The following is a 22,736-nucleotide window of genomic DNA, read 5'->3' as shown; positions in this document are numbered from 1 at the left end:
TGGGCGCTGTCCCTCAGCTCTTCAGCTCAAGGCTAGCGCTCTACCACTTGAGCCACAGCGCCACTTCCAGCTTTTTTCTTTCTGCTTATGTGGTGCTGAGGAATCGAACCCAGGGCCTCATGCATGCAAGGCAAGCGCTGTACCACTGAGCCACCTTCCCAGCCCCAATAATTGACTTTTAAAAGGCTATACAGCTGTACAACATAATTGGAATTGATATATACACACATATATATATCTTTCCTTAGCAATCAAAAATATACATTATTGCCAGGTGCCGGTGGCTCACGCCTATAATCCTAGCTACTACGGAGGCTGAGATCTGAGGATGGCAGTTCAAAGCCAGCCTGGGCACAAAAGTCTGTGAGACTCATAAAAAATAGTAAACCACTCAGAAAACAGGAAATGGCACTGTGGCTCAAATGGTAGAGCACTAGCCTTTGAGCTGAGGGACAGTGCTCAGGCCCAGAGTTCAAGCCCCATGACTGACAAAACACACACACACACACACAATTTTATTTTTAAAGTACATGAGGATTATTTAGAACGGACTCTAACTGAAAAATGTTGGACAACATGGGGGTAGCGGGAGTCATTTGGGTTAAAATACATACACATGCAAAATACCATGATGAAAAAAAGAATGGTAGGAAAGAAAAAAAGGCTCTACAAGCAAGAGGAGGAGGAACAACAGAAGATGAATAAGGTGAATATGACTGATGTGTTTTACATGTGTATATAAAAATAGACAAGACCTATTGAAATTTCTCTAATAAACTAGGAGGGAGGACAAAGGATATTGATGAAAGGGATAAGTCTGATGGAGTATATTGTATGTGTGTAAAGTCACATATTGTACCACTTATGGGCCATTGTACCACTTGTGTATGCTAATTAAAACAAAAATGAAAAAACAGAAAAAATTACCAAATGACACAACAGGACATTAGGCTCAACAAATTTCATGACTTAATCAAATAAATATTTTAAAATAATAAAATTAAGTTTAGTACATAGCTAGAAAAATTTATCTGGAAATGTAAAAACATACTTTAATAACTCAAAAGTCAAAGTAGAATCAAAATGGAAATAGGAATATATTAAAAACTAAAAGCAATAAAAATTAAAGAGAGAAAAGTAATCATGTTAGAAAATACTAGGCATCAGGGGCTGGGAAGGTGGCTCAGTGGTAGAGCGCTTGCCTTGCACGCTCAAGGCCCTGGGTTCAATTCCTCAGCACCACATAAGCAGAAAGAAAAAAGCCAGAAGTGGCGCTGTGGCTCAAATAGTAGAGTGCTATCCTTGAGCTGAAGAGCTGAGGGACAGCGCCCAGGCCCAGAGTTCAGGCCCCACGACTGGACCAAAAAGAAAAAAAGAAAAAGAAAATACTAGGCATCAGTATATTAGAATCTTCAAAGTGTAAATTATTTTAAAGAGAGAATTTTTTTGTCAGTTGTGGGGCTTGAACTGAGAGGCCTGTGTGCTGTTGCTGAACTTCTTTATACTCAAAGCTAGTGCTCTACCACTTGAGCCACAGCATCACTTCCAGTTTTTCAGTAGTTAATTGGAGATAAGAGTCTCATGGGGAATTTTCTGCCTGGCTGGCTTTGAACCTTGATCTTTATATCTGAGCATCCTGAGTAGCTAGCAGTATAGGCGTGAGCCACTGACACCCAGCTAAGAGCATTCATTTTTTTCTGAGAATATTTCTGGTAAGCAGAACTTTACAAAACTAAATTCTGGGTAGAAGTTTTAATATTGCCCTAAAGAGCAACAACTCAGGTGACTATAATAAACTGCAACTGTATGTACTGAAACATGTGAAAATGGCTGAATATGGATTGTGTATTATGTGTGTATATATATATATATATATACATATATGTATATATACATATGTAAAAATTTCTGAGATGCTGCTGTCAGTTAATATTATGTTCTAGTAGATTTTAATGTGTTCTAGTAGATTTTAGTGCTATGGGCCAATCAATGATAGTGTATGTTTTATGTACTGCTGATGACAGGAAGAAATTATTTAGTGCCTATTTGTTCAATTTTTGTGGCCAGAAATAATTTTGTAGTAAAATTTTAATATTCAACACTAACAAACGAGTAGAAATTAATAGGAAATAAATATACTATAATGGCTCAAGTAAAAACAACAACAAAATAAGAACACCTGAAAAATAATAGAAAAAGCCTGGCAAAATTAAACAAAAAGCTGGTAAGTGCTTATAATCAAAGCTATTCAGGAGATTGAGAATGGAAGGATTGAGGTTCAATGCCAACATGGGCAGAAAAGTTCAGAAGACCCCATCCTGAACTAACAGCAAAAACCAGAGTGTCAGCGTAACAAGTGCAATAACTGGAGTTCAAAGCCCAGAGCTGAGGGGAAAAAAGATCTAAAGGAAAACATTAATTAGAAAATTTTAAAAATGGTATATATATATATATATATATATACATACACATATGTATATATATATTTGCTGTTAATATTTACTATTAAGAGAACTTTATGCCTGTAAATAAGAATCTTGTTGGTGGTGGTGGTAGTGAGGCTTAAAATCTGGGCCTGGGCACTGCCCCTCAGTTCTTCAGCTCAAGGCTAGCCCTCTACCACTTGAACCACTGCGCCACTTCCAGTTTTCTGGTGGTTAACTAGAGATAAGAGTCTCATGCCCAGGATGGCTTTGAACTGCAATCCTCAGATCTCAGCCTCCTGAGTAGCTAGGATTACTGGCATGAGCTAACAGCGCCCAGTTAAATAAGAATTTTAAGTGTATAAATTCCTAGGGGAAAAAAAATACAGAACTAAGATATTTGGGGAAAAAAAGAAATAGAAAAATTATAGAAATTACATCAGCAGTATAGCAGTCCCCACAAAGAACAGATAGGTCCTAATAGTTTTAGAAATAATTTCTATCATATACTCTAGGAACAACTAATCTTAGAAATTATTTCGGTGTATGGAAAAAAATTTAAGAAAATTTATACATACCTGTTTCATCAAATGATGGTCTTTTTTCAACTTTGAGAGTTTGTAATCCCTGTCCTTTCTGGACATTTGTAGAATACAACTTTACTTGACTGACTGTACAAATCTGTGGGTGACTATAAGGAACCATGTATGAAAGGCTTCCAAATGTCACTAAATTCCGCAATCCTAAAAGAAAAAAAATTAATTTCAAACTGACTCCCAAGTGTACAATTAACTAGTCATCTTCTTCATTGGAGGTATCTAAGTTATACAGGGATCATATTTTATACAGAAAAAATACAGACACTTCATTTCTCTAGTTTGTAAATTTGAAAATCTTAAATACATATTTTTATATGCATAAAATATACATATGCATTCATAGCCAGCTATTCATATATGTATATATATATATAACATAGGATATTCTTTATTTTGTATGTTACCTGAATGCTTTTTGTTTTTGTTTTTACAAAGCCAGATACCAGTGAGTCATATCTGTAATCCTGTTATTCAAGAGGCTGAGATGTGGAAGAGAACCTGGGTAGAAAAGTTTAAGACAATTCCATCTCTAATGAATCATCAAAAAGCCAAGGTAAAGGCATGGATCAGTGGTACTGACAGCTGAGCAAGCAAGGACCTGAGTTCAAGCTTTAATATCAGTGTATGCACGCGCATCACACGCGCACACACACACAGAACACATAATGTATGTTAGGAATGGAAGATGGTCGAGAAGGCTCTTTGCTCAAAATTATCTTGTCCTTTTTCTAGTAGCTATTTATTCTTCCTCCATTTTTTGAACCATAAGTGAACTACAATAATAAGTTATATATTCACTAATTTTAAGACAATTAGATCAACATTTGGTGAAATGCCTGGTAGTTTTGAGAGAAACTGGAGATTGATGACAAAGCACTTGATTTTTGTATTCTGGGTAACTAATGAAGAAGGGCTAACAGAGTCTCCTAAGAAACTTATGTTTTAGGAAAAGCACCTTAACTATGGCCACTGTTCTGACTTGTCAGCACTATTAAAAGTATCTTTTATAATTACAACCTAACAAGAACAATTTGCCAACATCTTTTTTTTCCACCTACTGATAAAATACTTATACAGTTTTTGTTAAGACACTTAAAGGAGGATTACTCTGGTCTAAAATTCCTTCCCCTGAAGAGGACTTGTTTGCATGACTTGATGCTATATTTTTCAAGATTTTTTAAAAATGTTTATTGAAGTTCGACCATATGCAAAGATAGAAAAAAATACAATAAATTTCCACATAATGCCTATATTCAACAATTTTCAACTTATGGTCAATCTTGTCTCAGCTCTTCCTGCATTGATAGCTTTACAATATATTAATAGGAAGCAAATCTTGAACATACAATTTTATTTATAATTTTTTCAGCATGTCTGGGACAATCTTTTTAAATAAAAGTCCTTAAAATCAATATCCTCACTTTCAAGTATTATAATTTTTGTTTTCATGTGACCATATCTAAGCAGTCTATATACCATGATGGACAGAGATGTGTTTAAGTCGCATGTAAGCTACAGAATGTCCTCCCTCCCTTCCTGTCTCCTTCCTTCAGTTCTTGGTGCTATCTTTTGAGCTTTTTTCTCAAGCACTTGAGCCAGAGTGTGCGCTCTTGCTCTCACGCGCTCTCTTTCTCTCTTTCAAATACACACACACACACACACACACACACACACACACACACACAGAGCATTTTAAAAATAAAGTTATTAGTCTTGAATTTTTGTCACTGTAGATTCGTAGTCTAAATTTTGCTGGTTAAATTCCCATAGTGTTGTGTGTCCTGCTCTTCCAAATCTTCTATAAATCAATTAGTTAGTATAAAGCCATTATTAAAATTCAGGTTCAGAGAAATACACCCTCTTCTAATGCCCCTTAAGTAGAGATGAAGGTTCTTATCAAGAGCTACAGACTGCAGGCTTGGATGTAGTTCAGTGGTAAAATGCTTGTCTAGAATGTTCTAGGTATGATTTCCAGCACTAGGCACACTCGCCCACCCCAACTTTGTTAGTAGCGTCTATTGTTGCTCAGTGCCTAGAAATATTTATTCACTTAGTTACACAACAGAAATATTTTTATTCCTTCATTTTTCAGAATATCACAAAATTCCCTTCATTTATTTTGTTACCTACTAGTATCATTTACATAGACAAGTCAAGCTGCTTTTCTTCCCCTTTATTTACCAGTTCTCCAAAAAGCTAAGCTTATTACATACATATTGCAGTCATCACTGCATATTTAGTTTATGTACAATTATAATTTCATAGATTCAAACATTATTTGGTATATTTTAATGCATTTTATTCAATATCCTGAGTAATGCTCAAACTCTCCTATTTTTTGGCCAATGGGGGGGGTCTCTTCAAATTCTTTTTTTTTCCCAGAGAATTAAATCGTTTCTTGATTACACATGATAATGGATACTACACAAGTCTCATTCTCATCTATCATTTTATCTGGTACCATTATTCAATTTAGATATTGCACAGGATGTACCAACCATTGTTTTCATAGCCAAATAAAATTCCATGACTTTGCTTGAGTCACCCTGTCAGTGGTAAATTTCATCAATGTCACAGTAACTGTCAGTTAATGACACCAAGGTTTATTTCTGAAAACAATGGCATCTGAACCCAAGTAGTTCCGAGTAAGTTTCAAATAAAATTTGGCACCACCCTGAAGTAATTCTAACTCCACACTGTTGGGGCAAGTCTATCAAGATGGCTTCAGAGTAGACTAACTTTACACAGCACATTTTTTTTAAAAGACACATTTATTCAGCATCATGATCACACCATTATATTTAGCAATCAACAACATGGGTGCAAAAACAAAAAAAAAAAGTCTACATTAAAACCTTTTTGTTGGAATGCTTTACACTTTCCACAGAACAGAAACCAAAATAACCTGTTATACAATTAGTCACAAATACAGTCCTCGAAAATACAGTTGGGATGGCTACAATGGATTTGGTAATGATGGCAGCAGTTTTGGAGGTGGTGGAAGCTACAATGATTTTGGCAACTACAAGAATCAGTCTTCAAATTTTGGACTCAAGAAGGGAGGAAACTTTGGGGGCAGAAGCAAACCACGAAACAAAGTGCCTATGGCAGCAGCAGTAGCTATGGCAGTAGAATAAGGTTTTAATTAGCAGGAGAAGAGAGCCAGAGAAGTGACAGGAAAGCTACAGGATACAAAAGATTTGTGAACTCAGCCAAGCAGAGTGGTGGCAGGGCCTAACTACTACAAAGAAGACATGTTTTAGACAATGCTCGTGCGTATGGGCAAAAAGAAATCTTCATATTCTTATGAACTATTTTAGTAGTCTTAGCTCCTTTGCTGCCTATTTGAAATATTCTTAATTTCTAACTTCAGTAGAATTTCAGGTATCAGAAACTTTGGAAGTATATATTTAATGGTTAATGCAAGATTAAAAATTGTTTATGTTCTATACAAATACATTCTATATTCTATACAGGACTACATTTGACTAAGTAAAAATATCTATTCACAGTGGTGGAAACAACCATTTTATTGAGTGACTTAGTGGATTGATTAATTCAGTAATTAATTACTGGCATAAAAAAGTAAAAATATTACCTAGTATTAATACTCTTCTTTATAGTGACATCTAGAATAAGCTATATACAGGATCATAGTCTTTTGTGTGGCACTTATTGTTCTACCAACCTTTGCAAGGACTTTTTTTGTCAGTTGTAGGGCTTGAACTCATGGCCTGATTACTGTCCTTGACCTCTTTTGCTCAAGGCTAGCACTCTAATACTTTGAGTCACAGCACCACTTCCAGTTTTCTGGTGGTTCATTGGAGTTAAGAGTCTCACAGATTTTCCTTCCCTGGGCTGACTTTGAACTGCAATCCTCAGATCTCAGCCCCCAGAGTAGCAAAGATTGCAGGCTTGAGCCACCTGAGTCCAGTGTAAGCAAGGACTTTTTTTATTTCTGCATTTGTAAGAGCTGTTTTCCAGCAAAGATAGTGGAATTGCTAGTATCTTACCAGTGACAACAATCACAGATCTAGTCACAAGTATCTGCTGCTAATTTACTGTTATGGTCTCTGCAGCTCTACAGACCACTACTGCTACTGATCACTACTTGTCCCCTCCCTCCCAACTATTGTGTCAGTTACTACCTACTACAGTTCATGTTCATAGAAACACAAAAAATACAAAAAAAAGCAAGGCAAAGAATGAATTCCCAAAATATTGTTCAACTGTGTTCCAAATCAGTAATAAGAGCTATCTTCCTGCACCTTCAAGAAACAGTATCATCATTACAAAAAGTTAACCCAATACAAGATAGGCAGTAGTAAAATGCCCATACTTTTTAATAAGCATGGAACATTTTTGCATTTCTATTGGCCACTGGAACTTTTCTGTGGACTTCTCATTCAAGCCTTTGCCCATTTTCCTACTGAAATGTTCATTGGTTCTAAAAATTCTTTATAAATGTGGTATACTAACTGAACCTACACTGTGTTGTATTATCAAGTGTGGTTAGTACACATGCTCTAAGTGTAAAATATACCTTCCATTTTGAAGGCAATACAAAGAGAAGATAATATAGCTCACTTTTTAGTGACTATACTGAAATAGTACACCAGATAAAACACTATCATCTTTTATTGCTTTTGTAATATGACTTTTAGGCAACTTTAGCTATAGATGGAACCCTTTTTTTTCTTTTTGACAGTGCTGCTCTTGAATACTGTCCTCTTTTTTTTTTGCCTTTGTAAGTGCTTCTCATCTTAAGTATTCAAATCAAGTAATTATTTCCCACAGTTTCTTCCAGTCTTTTTTTTTAATTATTATTACCTTTAAATAGCTGGACAAAGGCCTTTCAATTCAACATGCCAATATCTGAGTACAAGTTGAGCAATGTCATCCCTCCCATCATTATTCTTTAGAAGACTTTCCTAGACACACAGGCATGTTAAGATACAAAAGTAAAACTTTTTCAAAGAAAAATGCTTTTAAAATTTCCCTCAAAAGTGCTTCATTAATCTTTTCACATGCACGCAACTTGACCAGCACTTTTTTTCTAATTTATTTTTAAATTTTACTGTGATTATAATTGCTTTTTCAAATGTTTCAGATATTAAAACTACATTCCACAAAAAAGGTCATTTTTAATCAAAGTGTGAAATATGATTTTTAGTTGTAATAAACATTCCAAAGATCTATTCAAAGTCATTCTATTGAGATAATTATTATCTCAGTTTCACAGACAGATGAAACAAACAGCAAATAATTCTTGACATGACAGTTTTGGAGAATATGGATTACAAATTACACTATTTCTACTCCTTTTATCAATACTTGAAAGACAAGTTGTACTAGTCACTATAATTTTAGTGTAAAATGTCAAAATTGCTTGGTTAGCAGCAGTTATGTTAAAAAAATAATTCATTTAGGATATTAAGAGTACAGGATATAACTACATGATTCACTCTGCTCATAAGGCAACCTGGTATATTGCCAATATGCTACAATAAATTCGCTTAAAATGTTCAAGAGCTGGTTTCTGCATTTATCATAAAAGATATTTTGCTCACATAGCATAGTTTATAACAACTGTGCCACTTAAAAACCATGAGTGCTGCAACTTATGACTTCTGTTGGTGACAAACATGTTACAAGTTTTTCAAATATGTGCTAGTCCCAAGAATGAAGGGTACGTGAATAGCAAAATGGGAGGTAAATCAGAACAGAATTTACAAGCCCAATGTCATTTTGGAACTTTTCGGACCACTTAAATCTGAGTTCAGAAAAATAATGTCGACAGAGATGGAAATTCTCATCTACCTCCTTTTATTTTCTGGATTCAAGTTCCAATAGACACTGTTCACCAAAAAAAGACTGCTGTTCAATGGTAATGACAGAGTTGATTTCTTCTGCGGTCCCAATGAGCTCATTCCAGGATTCTGGGACGTTTCACACACGTTTTGTTTTGTTTTTTAAGATCGTTGATAAGTGACGCTCTCGCCTTGTCTTTTAGGAGATTCAAACCAAGTAGGGATTACGAGGGGAAAAAAGAAGGGGGGAGCAACGCACGGATATCTCGGCCCCAAGTGCTAAACGAAAGTGAGTCCAGGAGCCCCCCCCCCCAAAAAAGCTGGGACTTTGCAGAACCTGCCATTTCCAGCTGTGCAGGCGGTCATCCCCGGCCGCCGCGAGGCGCACGTTACCTCTAGTTCGAGACAAAGGAGAGGGCAGCGACGGTGTCCATGTTAGGGTCGCCCTCAGGGTCAGGCTACCTGTCGGGCATTACTACGGGACAGACAGGCTGACCTGTAGAGGTAGAGGCCGGAAAGGCGGGTTCCGGGGTGGGGGGGAGGGAACAAGGCGACAAGCCGCCGGAGACCGGGCGCCGAGACGCCGGGCCCGGACGGGCCCCTCCGGGATCCGCGGAGCCGGTGGCCGGCGCGGGACACTCACCCTGGCGGTCGCCCGAGCCACGGGCCGCAGCCCTGCAGCACAGAGGCAGCCGGCTACATCTGTGGGCTGCGGCGGCGGCCAAGCCCGGTAACATCCTGGAGGCGCAGAGGCCCCAACTCGGACACCACCTCCTGCCTCCGCGCCGACTCCCGCGCCAACTGACTCCATAGACCGGACACCGGCGAGCGCCTACCTCGGGCGCCGGGGCCCGTGACCTCAGAGACCCGGAAGCGACGACGTCATTGGCCGTCGCCCGAGTCGGAGCTGGCGGAAGTGACGTCACTCGCGGGCGCCGACGCGGGGCCTGCTTTTTTTGCGGGCCGGGCGGGGGTGCCACGCGTGACGGGGGTGGGCGGTGGTAGCTGCCTTGTGATTTTTATCTTTTTCTTTTTCTGGCCCTGTAGCGTTGCGTTTGCCTGCGGAACGTCTAGCGAAGTTGTCTGGATCTTAGCCACCGGGAAACCCGGGAGGAGCGGCAGCTTCCGGCGGCGCCGCCTGCTTCTGAATGTGGCGCGGAGCTGGCGCTCCGAGGCCGGACGTGGGAAAGTGGCTGCGAGGGAAGACGCGGGTCTCGTGAGCCTCTCTCCCAATCTGCGGTTGACTCGGTCTCAGTGCTCTCCGAACTCGCGACGCCTCGCCCTCCTGCCACCGTTGCGTCGCCCGGACGTGGAGGCAAGTACACGAGTTAAGTGTCACGCCTTTGCCTTGCCGGTGACTGACCCGCGTCGGTAATCCCAGTAACCTCCTCTGATTCTGGTCTGTCCTAATGAAATTAGAAGTATTACATGTTCATGATGCATTAAATGTGTAGCGATTTCAAAACTCGGGTTCCCAACAGATAAACCACCCCGAACTGTATTCACTTTTCAAGGTGCGTGCACACACACACACACACGTTATCTTTATAAAATTTCCCCCAAGTGCTGAAATGTTACGTCAGTTTGAGAGTTCCTTAAGGCATTATCTTTGCATTGGATTCTTTTGAGAAGCCCCATACTTACTAAGGGATTTTATTTTTTGTTGTTGTTAGTCGTGGGGCTTGAATTCAGGCTCTGGGCACTGTCCCTGAGCTTTTTTACTCAGGGCTTGTGCTCTACCACTTTGAGCCACAGTGCCAATTCCGGTTTTCTGGTGGTTAATTGTAGTTCTGCCCAACTTGGCTTCCAACTGTGATTCTCAGATCTCAGCCTCCTGAGTAGCGATGATTACAGGCGTGAGCCACTGCCACATGGCTGGGATTTTTTTTTTTCTTTTTTACTGTATTTCAGACACACGCAACATTTCCCTGTAATTACTAAACAGGATTCTATTATCATAGAGCCTATTTTTCTATTGGAAGGAACAAAGTTTATGTAGACATAATTTTAAATTGTTGTAGTAAAAACATTGCTTATTTTCTCATTTTCTGGCCATTATCCCATTCACAACACTTAAAAGTTCCAGAACTTAGGAAAACTAAGGCACAAGGACCACACTCTTAAGTGCTACTCGTTTCTTTTGGTAGTACTGGGGTTTGAACTAAGGGCCTCATGCTCATCTGGTTTGCTTACTTCACTGGTATTCTTGTTGCGTGAGCCACGCCTCCAGCTCTGCCTTTTGCTGCTTTGTTTTGGAGACAGAATTTAACATTTTTCTGCCTGGGTTAGCTTTGGACCACAGTCCTCTAGATCTGAGTCTCCTGAGTAGCTAGAATTATTACAGGTGTGAACCTATTAGGTCTGCCTGGGGAAAGGGCCACTTTTCTATGTGCCATCCTGCAAGCAGACTTTCCCCTCCTTCCCCTTTGTTTTCCATGCCTGACTACACTTGTCCACCCCAAGTCTCTGCCCAGCACCTGCGTTACCCAGGTGACTGTTGTACCTGACATCTGGGGGCAGTTAACTCCCCTTTATCTGAGGTCACATCTGGACATGTGGTCACACCTCCTTCAGACCTTGGCAGGTTCCCAGATGGTCAGCACCGGTTGCAGTCACTCCTCCCCACCCTCTCCCTATATTAACCCCAGTCCTGCCAGAAGTCACCCTTCTCCCCTTCTTCCCTTCCCTTCCTGGCAAGCCTCCATCTGTGCAGGCAGCAGTATGTTCTCCCCCCAATAAACTCCTTCTGCCAGAACCATGTGTTGATTTCCTTCCAGCTAAACATTACAGTGCCCAACTCACTTTTTTTTTTTTAATATGCCTGTACTGGGCCTTAGCTTTTTCACTCAAGGTTGGTGCTCTACCACTTGAGCCATACCTTCACCTCTGGCTTTGTTCTGGTTAATTGGAGACAGAATCTCTGGGATTTGTCTGTCTGGGCTGGCTTTGAGCCTCAATCCTCAGATCACAGCCTCCTGAGTAGCTAGGATTACAAGTGTGAGCCACTGGTATCCAGTTCACTATACTTTTTCAATCAGTGGGTACTGTCCTATGGAAGAAAATGTGAAGTCTCACAGAAGAATTGATTGAACACTATGGTCTCTCTTCAGGGTTTTTTTTGCATCATTTAATGATCAACATGGTTTTAGATAGTCTTAGTTTTATGAGGATTTGAAAGATAATGCCTAAATATAGGGAAATATTAGATGGAAATAGAAATAGGAAAGTGTGAGGTTTGATTTGTTCTCTCATGCACCAAAGTTTTCCTTCAAGACTGTCCTATTAAGCTCCAACATTGCTCAGAAATTTGCTTCTAGGGCTGGGAGGGTGGCTCAGTGGTAGAGTGCTTGCCTTGCATGCATGAGGCCCTGGGTTCTATTCCTCAGCACCACATAAACAGAAAAGGCCTGGAGTGGCGTTGTGGCTCAAGTGGTGGAGTGCTAGCCTTGAGCTGAAGAGCTGAGGGACAGTACCCAGGCCCAGAGTTCAGGCCCCACAACTGACCAAAAAAAAAAAGAAAAGAAAAGAAAAGAAATTTGCTTCTAAACTTGAAGCAAGTATTTTTCCTGTGTTTCATCCTTTTTATAGCTTTGGGAAAGTGATGATTCTGATCACAAGACAAACTTGGCTGTTTTATATGGAAAATTGACCTAGATGATTCATTACAAAATAATGTGAGAGGCTTTATCTAGATGGTGGCTTACCAACAATATGTTTAATTTTGAACACAGGTGTATTTGTTGATGTCATGTTCTTTATGCCTGCAGGATTAGAGATAAAGGAGTTTTCCCACCTCAACACTTTTTAAAGAAATGGCTTACATATAGATAAAAAAGAAAATCATCTGGCAATACTCAAGGTGTCACTGCTGTGCAACTGTGGTTAGAAGTAGATGCACACAGACACACTGTATGTATAAACAATGGAGTTGATACTGTTTCAAAGGAAGTTGCCAATTCTCACTTTTATTTTTCAGAGAAGAGATTTTCTCCACTCATTCATCAAAAATGCGAGAGAACATGGAATCAGACTCGGGTTCTGGAATTCCAACTCTGTTTGTATGTTTAAGTGAAGGTTATGGGGGAGGGCAAAGACTGGTTTTCCCCAACATTACACAGTTCTTTGGTTGAAGTTACTATATGAAATAACCATATAGTACTCCATTACTATTAAACTTACATTCACTCTACAATTTCCAAAAACTAAATGGTTCAATGATAACAATATTCCTGGGTCCTAGCACTCTATTCAGCTCCTCCTAGCCTCTCCATTAAAACTTCCTTCTGCAGTTCACTCAGGACAATAGGGTTAATATAAACTCATATATACTCATGCATCCGTTTTTTCCTAGTGTGCATATATATTTATATATGTGTATTTATATATTATAGAAATAAGTTCCTAGTTGGGTATATATATATATATATATATAATAGATATCTTCCTTTGGATAGTCATGATGAAGTCCTTAATGTGGTTCATCATTGGTAGTGTGTTTTTGGTTCTGTTTAAGAAATGTCTACCTATTACATAGTGCTAGTAAAGTTTTGGTTGTCGTCAAAAAAAGAAGACATGCCTCCATTCATCATTTGGATGTTTGCTCAACCAGCAAGTCTGCTGAATTGGTCCTATATTAGTGATTTTTTTTTTTTAAAGCAGGATAGTAAGATAGTACTACAGTGAATACTTACGACATGTACTATGGATCCTGTCTAGTCCTACAGAACTAAAAAGAATTGGCATCACAGAGAGTAAATCAGTCCGTAAAACAGAACATGGGACAAAAGGTGTGTGACAAGAATACAGTATTCACCACTGCCAACTGGGAGCCAGTTGATAGAGAACAAGGGCTACATGTCACTCCATTAGCACAGTGGACTGCTTTGGCTTGAGCTTATTTTCAGTAGCCTGTTGTGAGCCTCCTGTCTCCTCACTAAGCTGGATAAGTCACAGTGACCTACAAAAAGGGGACAGTAGTCTCATATAGTCAGGCACTTAGGGTATTTTGCTTGCATGTAGAAAAGAGAGAAGTACATGCAGAGTTGGAACACAGATGTAGTTTTCTTGGAGCAAAGTTTTAAACTAAATATGAGATTCTTTTAACTGAGTAGGACTAAGTTTCCATATCTGTAAAGAAAGTTTCAATAAGTAAGGAGGCCGATAACTATAGGCATTGAAGTTTAAAAAGGAACTGTGTACAGAAGTTAGGAGGCTTGTACCTCTTAAGTTGAAATCAATATAATACACATGAATATCATTAAACAAGATTGCATTTCTCATCTTTCTACATTTAGTGTACTAAAGACCCTGTGTATCCCTATGGGAGACAGAATGTGTGTAAGCAGATAAAATAAAACAAATTTTAAGAACTAGATAACTTAATTCTTTAGTCTGTAGGTTCCTTTATTGAGACAGATAAGAGATTAAGGTTATTTCTGTGGAATCTATCCAACTTTTACCCTAGAGAAATTTCAACTCACCTATAGTTTTCCTGATCAACTTTCTTTCCCTCTCAATAAACATAAACTTAGGAGAAATATCACTATTTGCCTCAACTTTTTTCTTTCCTCTTCTTTTCTCCCTCCCTTTTCCCCGCCTCCCTCTGTTTTAGGGTTGTTTTTTTTTTTTTAAAGTTCTCAATATGTAGCCTAGACTGGTTTCAAACTCCCAAATCATCCTGCCTCAGCCTCCCAAGTGCTGACTACAGTTAGCCATTTGCTGTGATACTGTTTTTACATAAATATATGAAATTTGATCTACCATCTTAAAAAGTCTCACTGAAGCCACAGTTGGTGGCTCACCAACTATAATCCTAGCTCTTCAAGTATCTGAGTTCTGAAAATAACAGTTTAAAGCCAGCCTGGGCAGAAAGGTTGTTCTCTAAACTCCCTGAGCATCTAAAATCCTTTCCTTCTGATTTAGGAATCTACATGCTGGATCCCCACCATCCCACTCCCTCATTATTCTTCCCCTGAGCTCCTTCCAGACTGCCTGTCCCTAGCTCAAGGACCATAGTCCCAAATCCTCAACTACATATTGTGCTTGTGTGTACGCGCGCACACACGCGCACACGCGCAAACTAACTCACCTGTGCCTGTCCTGGGTCTTGAACTCAGGGCTTGGGCACTGTCCCTAAGCTTTTGTGCTGAAGACTAGCGTTCCACCACTTGAGACACAGCTCTACTTAGAACTTTTTTTTAAATTAGAGATAAAAGTCTCACACTTTCCTAACTGAGCTGGCTTTGAACCATAATCCTCAGATCTCAGCCTCCTGAGGAGCTAGAATTACAGGCATGAGCCACCAATGTCCAGCTAAATTCTACAAAGGGGTTTCAATTCAATATGTCAACTTATAAGTACACACAAGGCCTTTGCAGCAGTACTTCTCAATTAGGTGCAGCTCTTGGCAACATCTAGAGACATTTTTGCTTGTCATAACCGACAGCACTGACAAGTAGTAGACCAAGGTCAGAGATGCCGATAGATATCCTACAATGTGCAGGGCAACACCTCACAAAGAATTGCATCCAACAAAATGTTGAATGCTACTTTTGATAGACTACAACAATTGAGCACTACGTATTAAAGACAATGCTGGGGCTGGGAAAGTGGCTCAGTGGTAGAGTGCCCCACATACATGAGGCCCTGGGTTCAATTCCTCAGTACCACATAAGCAGGAAAGCTGGAAATGGCTCTGTGGCTCAAGTGGTAGAGTGCTAGCCTTGAGCTGAAGAGCTCAGGTACAGCGCCCAGGTCAAGAGTTCAAGCCCCACCACTGACTAAATAAAGACAGCTTTCACCAAACATGTATACGTGTAATTTTTTACTCCTAAATCCTTACACATATACCTTAGTGTTTTTTTCACCTACCAACTTTGGCCGTGTCTGAAGCCACTTCCCTACATCAGCATCAAAATTGGGAATCAAAGAGAAAGGAATAGGGGGCAGTATCCTCTATCTTCTAACTTCAAACGTCTCTATGAGTAGAGATAGGAAAGTGAAATGATAAAACAGAGCTAGGTCTTACTCTATTTTCAGCCTCTCCTACTAAGCCATCTTTCATATAGTTTAACAGCATGGACACACTCAATACAGTTTGTTATGATCAGTTTCACTGTACTTTTTCCTAACCTCTCTTTTCTTTGGGTAGCATAATGGAAGTAATTTTGTCTGACATCAATCAAAATATAATAGATTTTTGTGAAATTTTACCAACTTCAACAAATTTTAGTCATTTATTTCTGGACATAAATGTCAATAGAAAAACTGGAATGGAAAAGAAAATCTTGCCCTTGCTCCATTTCTTGGTTCGGAAGAAGCAGACCTTGGAGAAGGGAGTCCAAAGTATGATTTTGACAGGTTGAAAGTAGACTCTTGAAGGCTGAGGCCTCAACTGTGCCTATAAAATGGTTAACCAGTCTGACCATGGCATTGCCTTAGTTACAGTAAGAAAAAGTAAACTCATTGAAGTATTTCACATTCTTCTGCAGTTTTTGTTGACCATAAGAACCATGAGACTTGCCAAAGAACTGAATTGGGTAGGAAAATAAATCGAAAAGAACTAAACAAGACAAAAAGGAAAATTAAGTTAGGAACAAAATGCTTTTTAAAAAGCTAACTAAAAAAAAGTGTCAACAGAATTATTACTAAACCCCCATGTTTTTGACAAATGAATTGCAGTCAAGAGGCCAGAGTACAAAAAAAAAAAAAATGATTAACTTGCTCAGTAACATCTGCTGTGTTATTTCAGCAAGCGGATTGTGACGCATGACAGTTAATTCTAAACTTAAATGTCTAATAATTTAACAGTAATACCTGCTTCCTACTTGCAAAAAACAAACTGAAGATTATAAAGAATGGCAATGTGTTGTCAAGACTTCAATATTACCATTGGAACTGGCCAGTAAGCTTTCTACTGACAAAGTTGCTTGGATGTACAAAGAAGGCAGAGATAATAGCCCAATTATTTTATGTCCTTGCTACTTATTCTGACATTGGACTCGTACCCTTATTCCATTTCTATGAATAAAGCTCCCAGTAGTTTGCTTACCCTATACCCAGCCTAGGACTGCATTACCATAATGGAAACCATACTCCAGGCAGTAGGCCATGTGTTTGGACTACTATTTGAGTACAAGAAGTCAAATGAAATATTAGAAGCAAGGTCAGGGATAGAAAGAAAGATCATAGTAGCATGCATCTGGGGTCCCAACCACTTGGAGAATGGATGAGGGCTGAGATGATGCAATTGAACCCAAAAGTTGAAAGCCAAAGTGGGCAATGCAGCAAGACTCTTCTCAAAAAAAAGGGGGGGGGAGGGGTAGGGAGAGGAATGGAGAAAGAAAGGCACTTGTAGGAACAAGGGCAAAGTAGTGGAATATACTGAAGAATTTCATGCAGAGGAGAAAAAGAAAACTGGGGAAGAGGTTGTCTCCAACATAAGAGAAAGCCAACTAAATAAGCTATTATAATAGCTGAGAGATGAAGGTCACATGGACCACTTGGTAAGTGAAGGGGGTGAAGAAAAATAGCCTGATTGTGGCTATTATTTTGAAGGTATAACTTACACAATTTTGCTTTGGTTGTGGGTGTTGAACTCAGGGCCTGGGCACTGTTCCTCAGCTTTTTGTTCACTCAAAGCTAGTGCTCTACCTCTTCAAGCCACAGCACCACTCCTGTTTTTCGGGTAGAGGTAAAAGTCCCATGGATTTTTGGCTTGGCCTGGCTTTGAACCGCCATCTTCACATCTCAGTCTCCTCAGTAGCTAGGATTACAGGCGTGAGCCACCAGGGCCCGTCTACACAATTTTTTGAGGGTTTAGAGACACTCTGATGACCTATACTTCTGTGTTATTAACACATACAGTTTAATGTGTTTTCAACTAGTAATAAACTTAATGAAGAGTTATAGAGTTCATGCTATCTGATGCATGTAAGAATGTATGTCAGAGCTGGGCATCGATGGCTCACACCCATTGTAATGCTAGCTACTCAGGCTGAGATCTGAGGATTGCAGTTCAAAGCCAGCCTGGGCAGAAAAGTCCCCATGAGACTCTTATCTCCAATTAACTACTAAGAAAACATAAGTGGAGCTGTGGCTCAAAGTGGTAGAGTACTATCTTTGAGCTTTGAGTTCAAGCCCTACACACACACACACACACACACACACACACAATGTCATCACTACTATGCCAAATCACACTAATCTAGAAATCTCAAACTTTTTAAGTAGCACTTGTGTTTACAAGGGTCATTTGGGTTAAATGAGGCCATAATGGTGCCCTAAGCACTAACAGAACTTAAAAGAAAGCAATCTCTGTCCCAAGGTATGTGTACTGGGGAAAAGCTATGTGAGGTGGGAGCTGCCTGCAAACCATAAGAGGCCTCAGAATGAATCCTACCCTGGTTGGCACCTTGATCTTGGACTTCTCAAACTGCAGACAGGGAAAACAAGCTGCTGCTGGTGCAGCTGCAGTCTCTGGGATTATGTTATGACAGCAAAGGACAACTGACTGATACACATTAGTAAAACACAAAGGTAGTTTATAGTGAAAGAGCTGCAATGTTGACTAATTAATCAATCACAATTTCATTTTCAGTCATATAGTACGAAGTCCACAAGCAAGTCACAGTTTTGATCTCTCAGCTTGTCCCTAAATTCAATGCACACCATGAGCTCTTAATCCAGTCTCTAGGGAGGGGCATTAGTGACAGCATGGTGACAAAGACAATCTCTAATGATATGTGATGTGCTGCAATAATACAATAACTTGTATATTGTTGCTGAAATAGTATTCTGAATATATTCAAAACACCCAAAATTGATTTTACTGTTCTTAACTGTTTTTACGGGGGTTTGCAGATACTGTTTATGATAAAGTCTTACTATGATGCCCAGTCTTCTGGGGGGTTACAGGTACATGCTACCAGGCTGTTCATAGGATTTTTGTGGTGGTATTTGTACAAGAATCAATACCAGAACTATGCTCTTTTATCACTGAGCTATATCCTGGCCCCTTTTAATTATATGGTTAGAAGAAAAATTTCAATTATGTGAAGTTTGCCTTTCACTATGTATAATACAATACTTGTAAACACACATAGTCTTATGGTCTTTTTGAGGTGCTTTTTGTAAAGTACTAGCAACTCCCCTTGAGTCTTGCTCCCAAAGGAGACAATCTTCTCTACTCCAAGTTGCTCTGTTAATGGGTAGGTCTCAGGACTTGTGTGTTCATGATGCAAAGGTAGCATGTTTTCATGAGAGTCTTAAATATCTCATGTGATTAATCTTCTCATTGCACTGATTTCTTTGTTTAGAATTATTAGAATAATCACCTATCCATAAGGTTCCAGTGGCTCAGGCCTGCAGTCCTAGCTAGTCAAGAGAATGAGATTAGAGGATCACAGTGTTTCACTTCTGTAATCTAATTTAGAGGCAGAGATAGGAAGATCACAGTCTGGGCAAAAAGCCAGGCCCTATCAAAAAATTAGATGAAGCTGGGTGCATTTGCTCAAACTTATAATTTTAGCTACTTGAGAAGCAAAGATTATTTTTGCCATCCAGGCAAAAATATCTCCAGACTCCATCTCAGCCAATGGGTGGACAAAGTGGCTTGTACCTGTCATCACCAGTGGCACAGGGAAGCACAAATGGGTGTTCTTTAGTACCAAATGATCAAATCCAGGGCGTCATACATTCTAGGCAAGTACTCTACACTTCTACCTCTGAGCTACACCTACAGTACCCTAGTCTTTGATTCCTTGAGTTTACATAGACAACTCAATAGTGTTTTCACCTATCAGAACAGCTTTTTATTTTTTTTTTTGCCAGTTCTAGAGCTTGAAATTAGGAACTTAAGAGCTTTTTGGCAACAATGCTTGATAAGAAATGTACTCATTACCTTGCCCATGTAATTGTAACCCCTCTGCACAGTATTTTCACAAAAAAAATTTTTTTAAAAAAAAAAGGTTTTGGCTCCAGGCTAACTCTTTAAACCACAGCCCCACTTCCAACTTCTTGGTGGTTAATTGGAGTCTTGTCTTAAGGACTTTTCTGCCCTGACTAGCTTTGAACTGCCATCCTCAGATCTCAGCTTCCTGAGTAGCTTGGATTTATAGATGTGAGCCACTGGTACCTGGCTCAGAACTGCTTTTATATAACTAATTTCTATGTTGACTGATGGCTGGATATTGTGAATCATTTTAAAGTTGTAAATAACTCACCCACTAGTTTTAAATTCACTAGATAAAAAAGGTACAGACGCAATGAGCAGCTGAAATGTCCAATGTAATTTCTTTTTTCCCAGTTTAACCTTTCAAACACAGTTTTCCAGGTTCATGTTTGACTTCAACATCATAGCACTTTCTATGATTTGTAACAGGCTGAGACAAATGAAGTGTTCAAATTCACCTTATTCTAACAATAAGGCTTAATTTAAGCTCAAAGGTAAGCTGAAATCCAACCATAACTGTACTCTTGCAACATAACATTCTAACCCTGCTTAAATCCAGAGGTTTTTATTATACAATTTGGTTTTTACATCAATAAAATCTCAGATAAAACAGTAAAAAGGAACAATTTAATTTGTATTGAAATAAATATTAGGCACACAAAGAACATACAGTGAAAAAGAGTCACAATAAATTACAAGTGGAGACATTACTTTGCTCAATCACCAAAAAGCCCTTGATACTTCCAATTTCACACCATCAAATTTATCATTCTTGCTGATTTAAGCAGAACACAAAACAAATATGGATCCCAGGGCTTACTTTCACAGGTACCAGCATGGATAATTTACTACAGTGATCCAATTTGGAAATCAGTAGGGACCAGCAAATCGCTGCATAAAAGAAAGAGCGAATGCGCTCCTTTTTCCTTGGTGTCAGCAGGCTATGATTATTATGTTTATTAGATTTTCTTCAAAGGACTTCACATTTTCTCAAATATGCAGGAGAACTATATTTCCCTTCTGAGCCCTACATTAGCATTATGTGTTTTGGTCTTGAATACAGGGGAATGATGAGTTTTTCAATTTATTTTATAAATTTATACAGTCTGGATAGTATTAGCCTGAAGAATATAACTCCCCAATGTGTACAATATTAGATATTAAAAATGGATTCAAAAGAAGTTACTAAGAAGTGCTGACATACTGTATATACATTTTTAGCTCAATACATTGCATTATATAGAGCAGCAATGTACTTATAAATCTAGCAGTTTTTATGATTTTTTTCTACTCTGACCCTTTAACATTTGTTCCAATATATGCATGTTGTAAATGTTAGATTCCCAGGATTTTGCTCTTTTGTCTCAAATTACAAAACAATGCTGAAAAGAATTATTCTTAAAAGTTACAAAGAAAAACATTAAAAGTTTAGAATTAAACTATCATGAACCAAGAAACAAAGGTTTTAAAATGTTGAGCTTAGTAAAAAAATAGATTTTGAAGGTTATGACAGAAAATGAAACAATTCTTGGGTCCTTCTTTCTCCTAAATGAACTAATACACATTAGCAAAGATATCAATATTCTTTTCCTACCATTTTCTAAGACAAAGCTATCCAAGAACAAGAATCTGCTTTAGAAAAAAGAGTACTGGATTTTCTCTTGCCATATTAATTCATAACTCATTGTAGGTCAGTCTTCCTCTATGTACAGCACAAGAGGGGCAAGACTACTATACGGATGGAATCCCTCCTAGAAAGTATTCCTTCTAAGTAATCCACCTATGCATCACCTTAGAATATACCTATTTCCAAGGTTAATTAACTACCAGGAAGCCTCCCAAACTTTCAGTAGCGCCTTTCTTTTTTTTTTTTTTTTTTGATTGGTTGTGGGGCTTGAACTCTGGGCCTGGGCGCTGTCCCTGCACTCTTCAGCTCAAGGCAAGCACTAAACCACTTGAGCCACAGCACCACTTCCAGTGCCCTTCTTCTTAAAACAAGATGCAGTAAGCTTCTACCAGAACATAAAAGGACAACTCATTAAAACAGACTGAAGAGAACTCTAGTTGAGCTATATTATCACATAGCATCTATGAAACTTTCAGTTATTGAATTCCAATGAGGTGTTAAATATAACCCACATTTACTTTCAAAACTAGTACAAATCTACCATATTACTGCTATAGTACCTGAAGTGTGTGTGTGTGTCCGCATGCACACATGTGCATTCTGGTACTCAGGGCTGGAACTCTGGGCCTGAGTGCTGTCCCTTAGCTTTTTCACTCAAGGCTGGGGCCCTACTACTTAAGCCACACCTCTTTTTTTGGTCCATTGTGGGACTTGGGTGCCATCTCTGTGCTCTTCAGCTCATGGTTAGCATTCCATCACTTGAGCCACAGAGCCACTTCCCGTTTTCTGGTGGTTAACTGGAGCTAAGAGTTCTGCATACTTTCTTGCCTGGGCTGGCTTTGAACAGCAGTCCTCAGATCTCAGCCTCCTGAGTAGCTAGGAGCCACCAGTGCCAGGCCATACCTCTACTCTTTAGAGATGAGTCTCATGGACTCTCTTGGCTGGGCTGGCTTTGAACCACAAGCTTCAGATCTCAGGCTTCTCACTCAGTAGCTAGGATTACAGGCATAAGCCACCAGCACTGGAAGTCAATATGTTTTTATATTACAAAAAGTTTGAACTCTAAAAGGTTCAACTAGCTTTATTTAGTGTTCCTCAAAATGATGATGAAAATAAATACCATTTCTCTATATATCTGAATATGGAGGAAAAAGAAAAATACTGAATTGATTTGGTTATATGAGTTCAGCAGTACAAGAAAAACAAAAACAAAAACCTAACAGCCCACGATCTGTATGTTTCTCCTAACTGTAGCTTCTAATTAACTGATTTCCTAGAGAGCATATACTGACAGGGGACTTCTTTTGAACACCTCAATATTTTAAT

At 39.0% G+C, this 22,736-nt stretch overlaps 1 protein-coding gene across 1 annotated transcript in view; it reads right to left on the bottom strand.

The window, feature by feature from the left end:
• Slc30a9 (solute carrier family 30 (zinc transporter), member 9) overlaps nt 1–9,689 on the bottom strand; it is an 86,715-nt gene extending 77,026 nt beyond the window's left edge. Inside the window, exons 1-3 of the mRNA XM_013008911.1 lie at nt 9,476–9,689; nt 3,002–3,166; nt 860–890 (exon numbers count right to left, since the gene is read on the bottom strand). Coding sequence (XP_012864365.1) covers nt 860–890; nt 3,002–3,166; nt 9,476–9,569 — 290 coding nt within the window. The 5' untranslated portion in view covers nt 9,570–9,689. The remainder of the gene's footprint in view (nt 1–859; nt 891–3,001; nt 3,167–9,475) is intronic.
• Between the last annotated feature and the right edge of the window lie 13,047 nt (nt 9,690–22,736).

This window comes from Dipodomys ordii, unplaced genomic scaffold, assembly GCF_000151885.1.
Source record: "Dipodomys ordii isolate 6190 unplaced genomic scaffold, Dord_2.0 Scaffold8, whole genome shotgun sequence".
In the NCBI taxonomy this organism is placed as follows: Eukaryota; Metazoa; Chordata; class Mammalia; order Rodentia; family Heteromyidae; genus Dipodomys; species Dipodomys ordii.
Note: the sequence above shows the minus strand (reverse complement) of the source record. Positions and strands in the feature narration are given on the sequence as shown.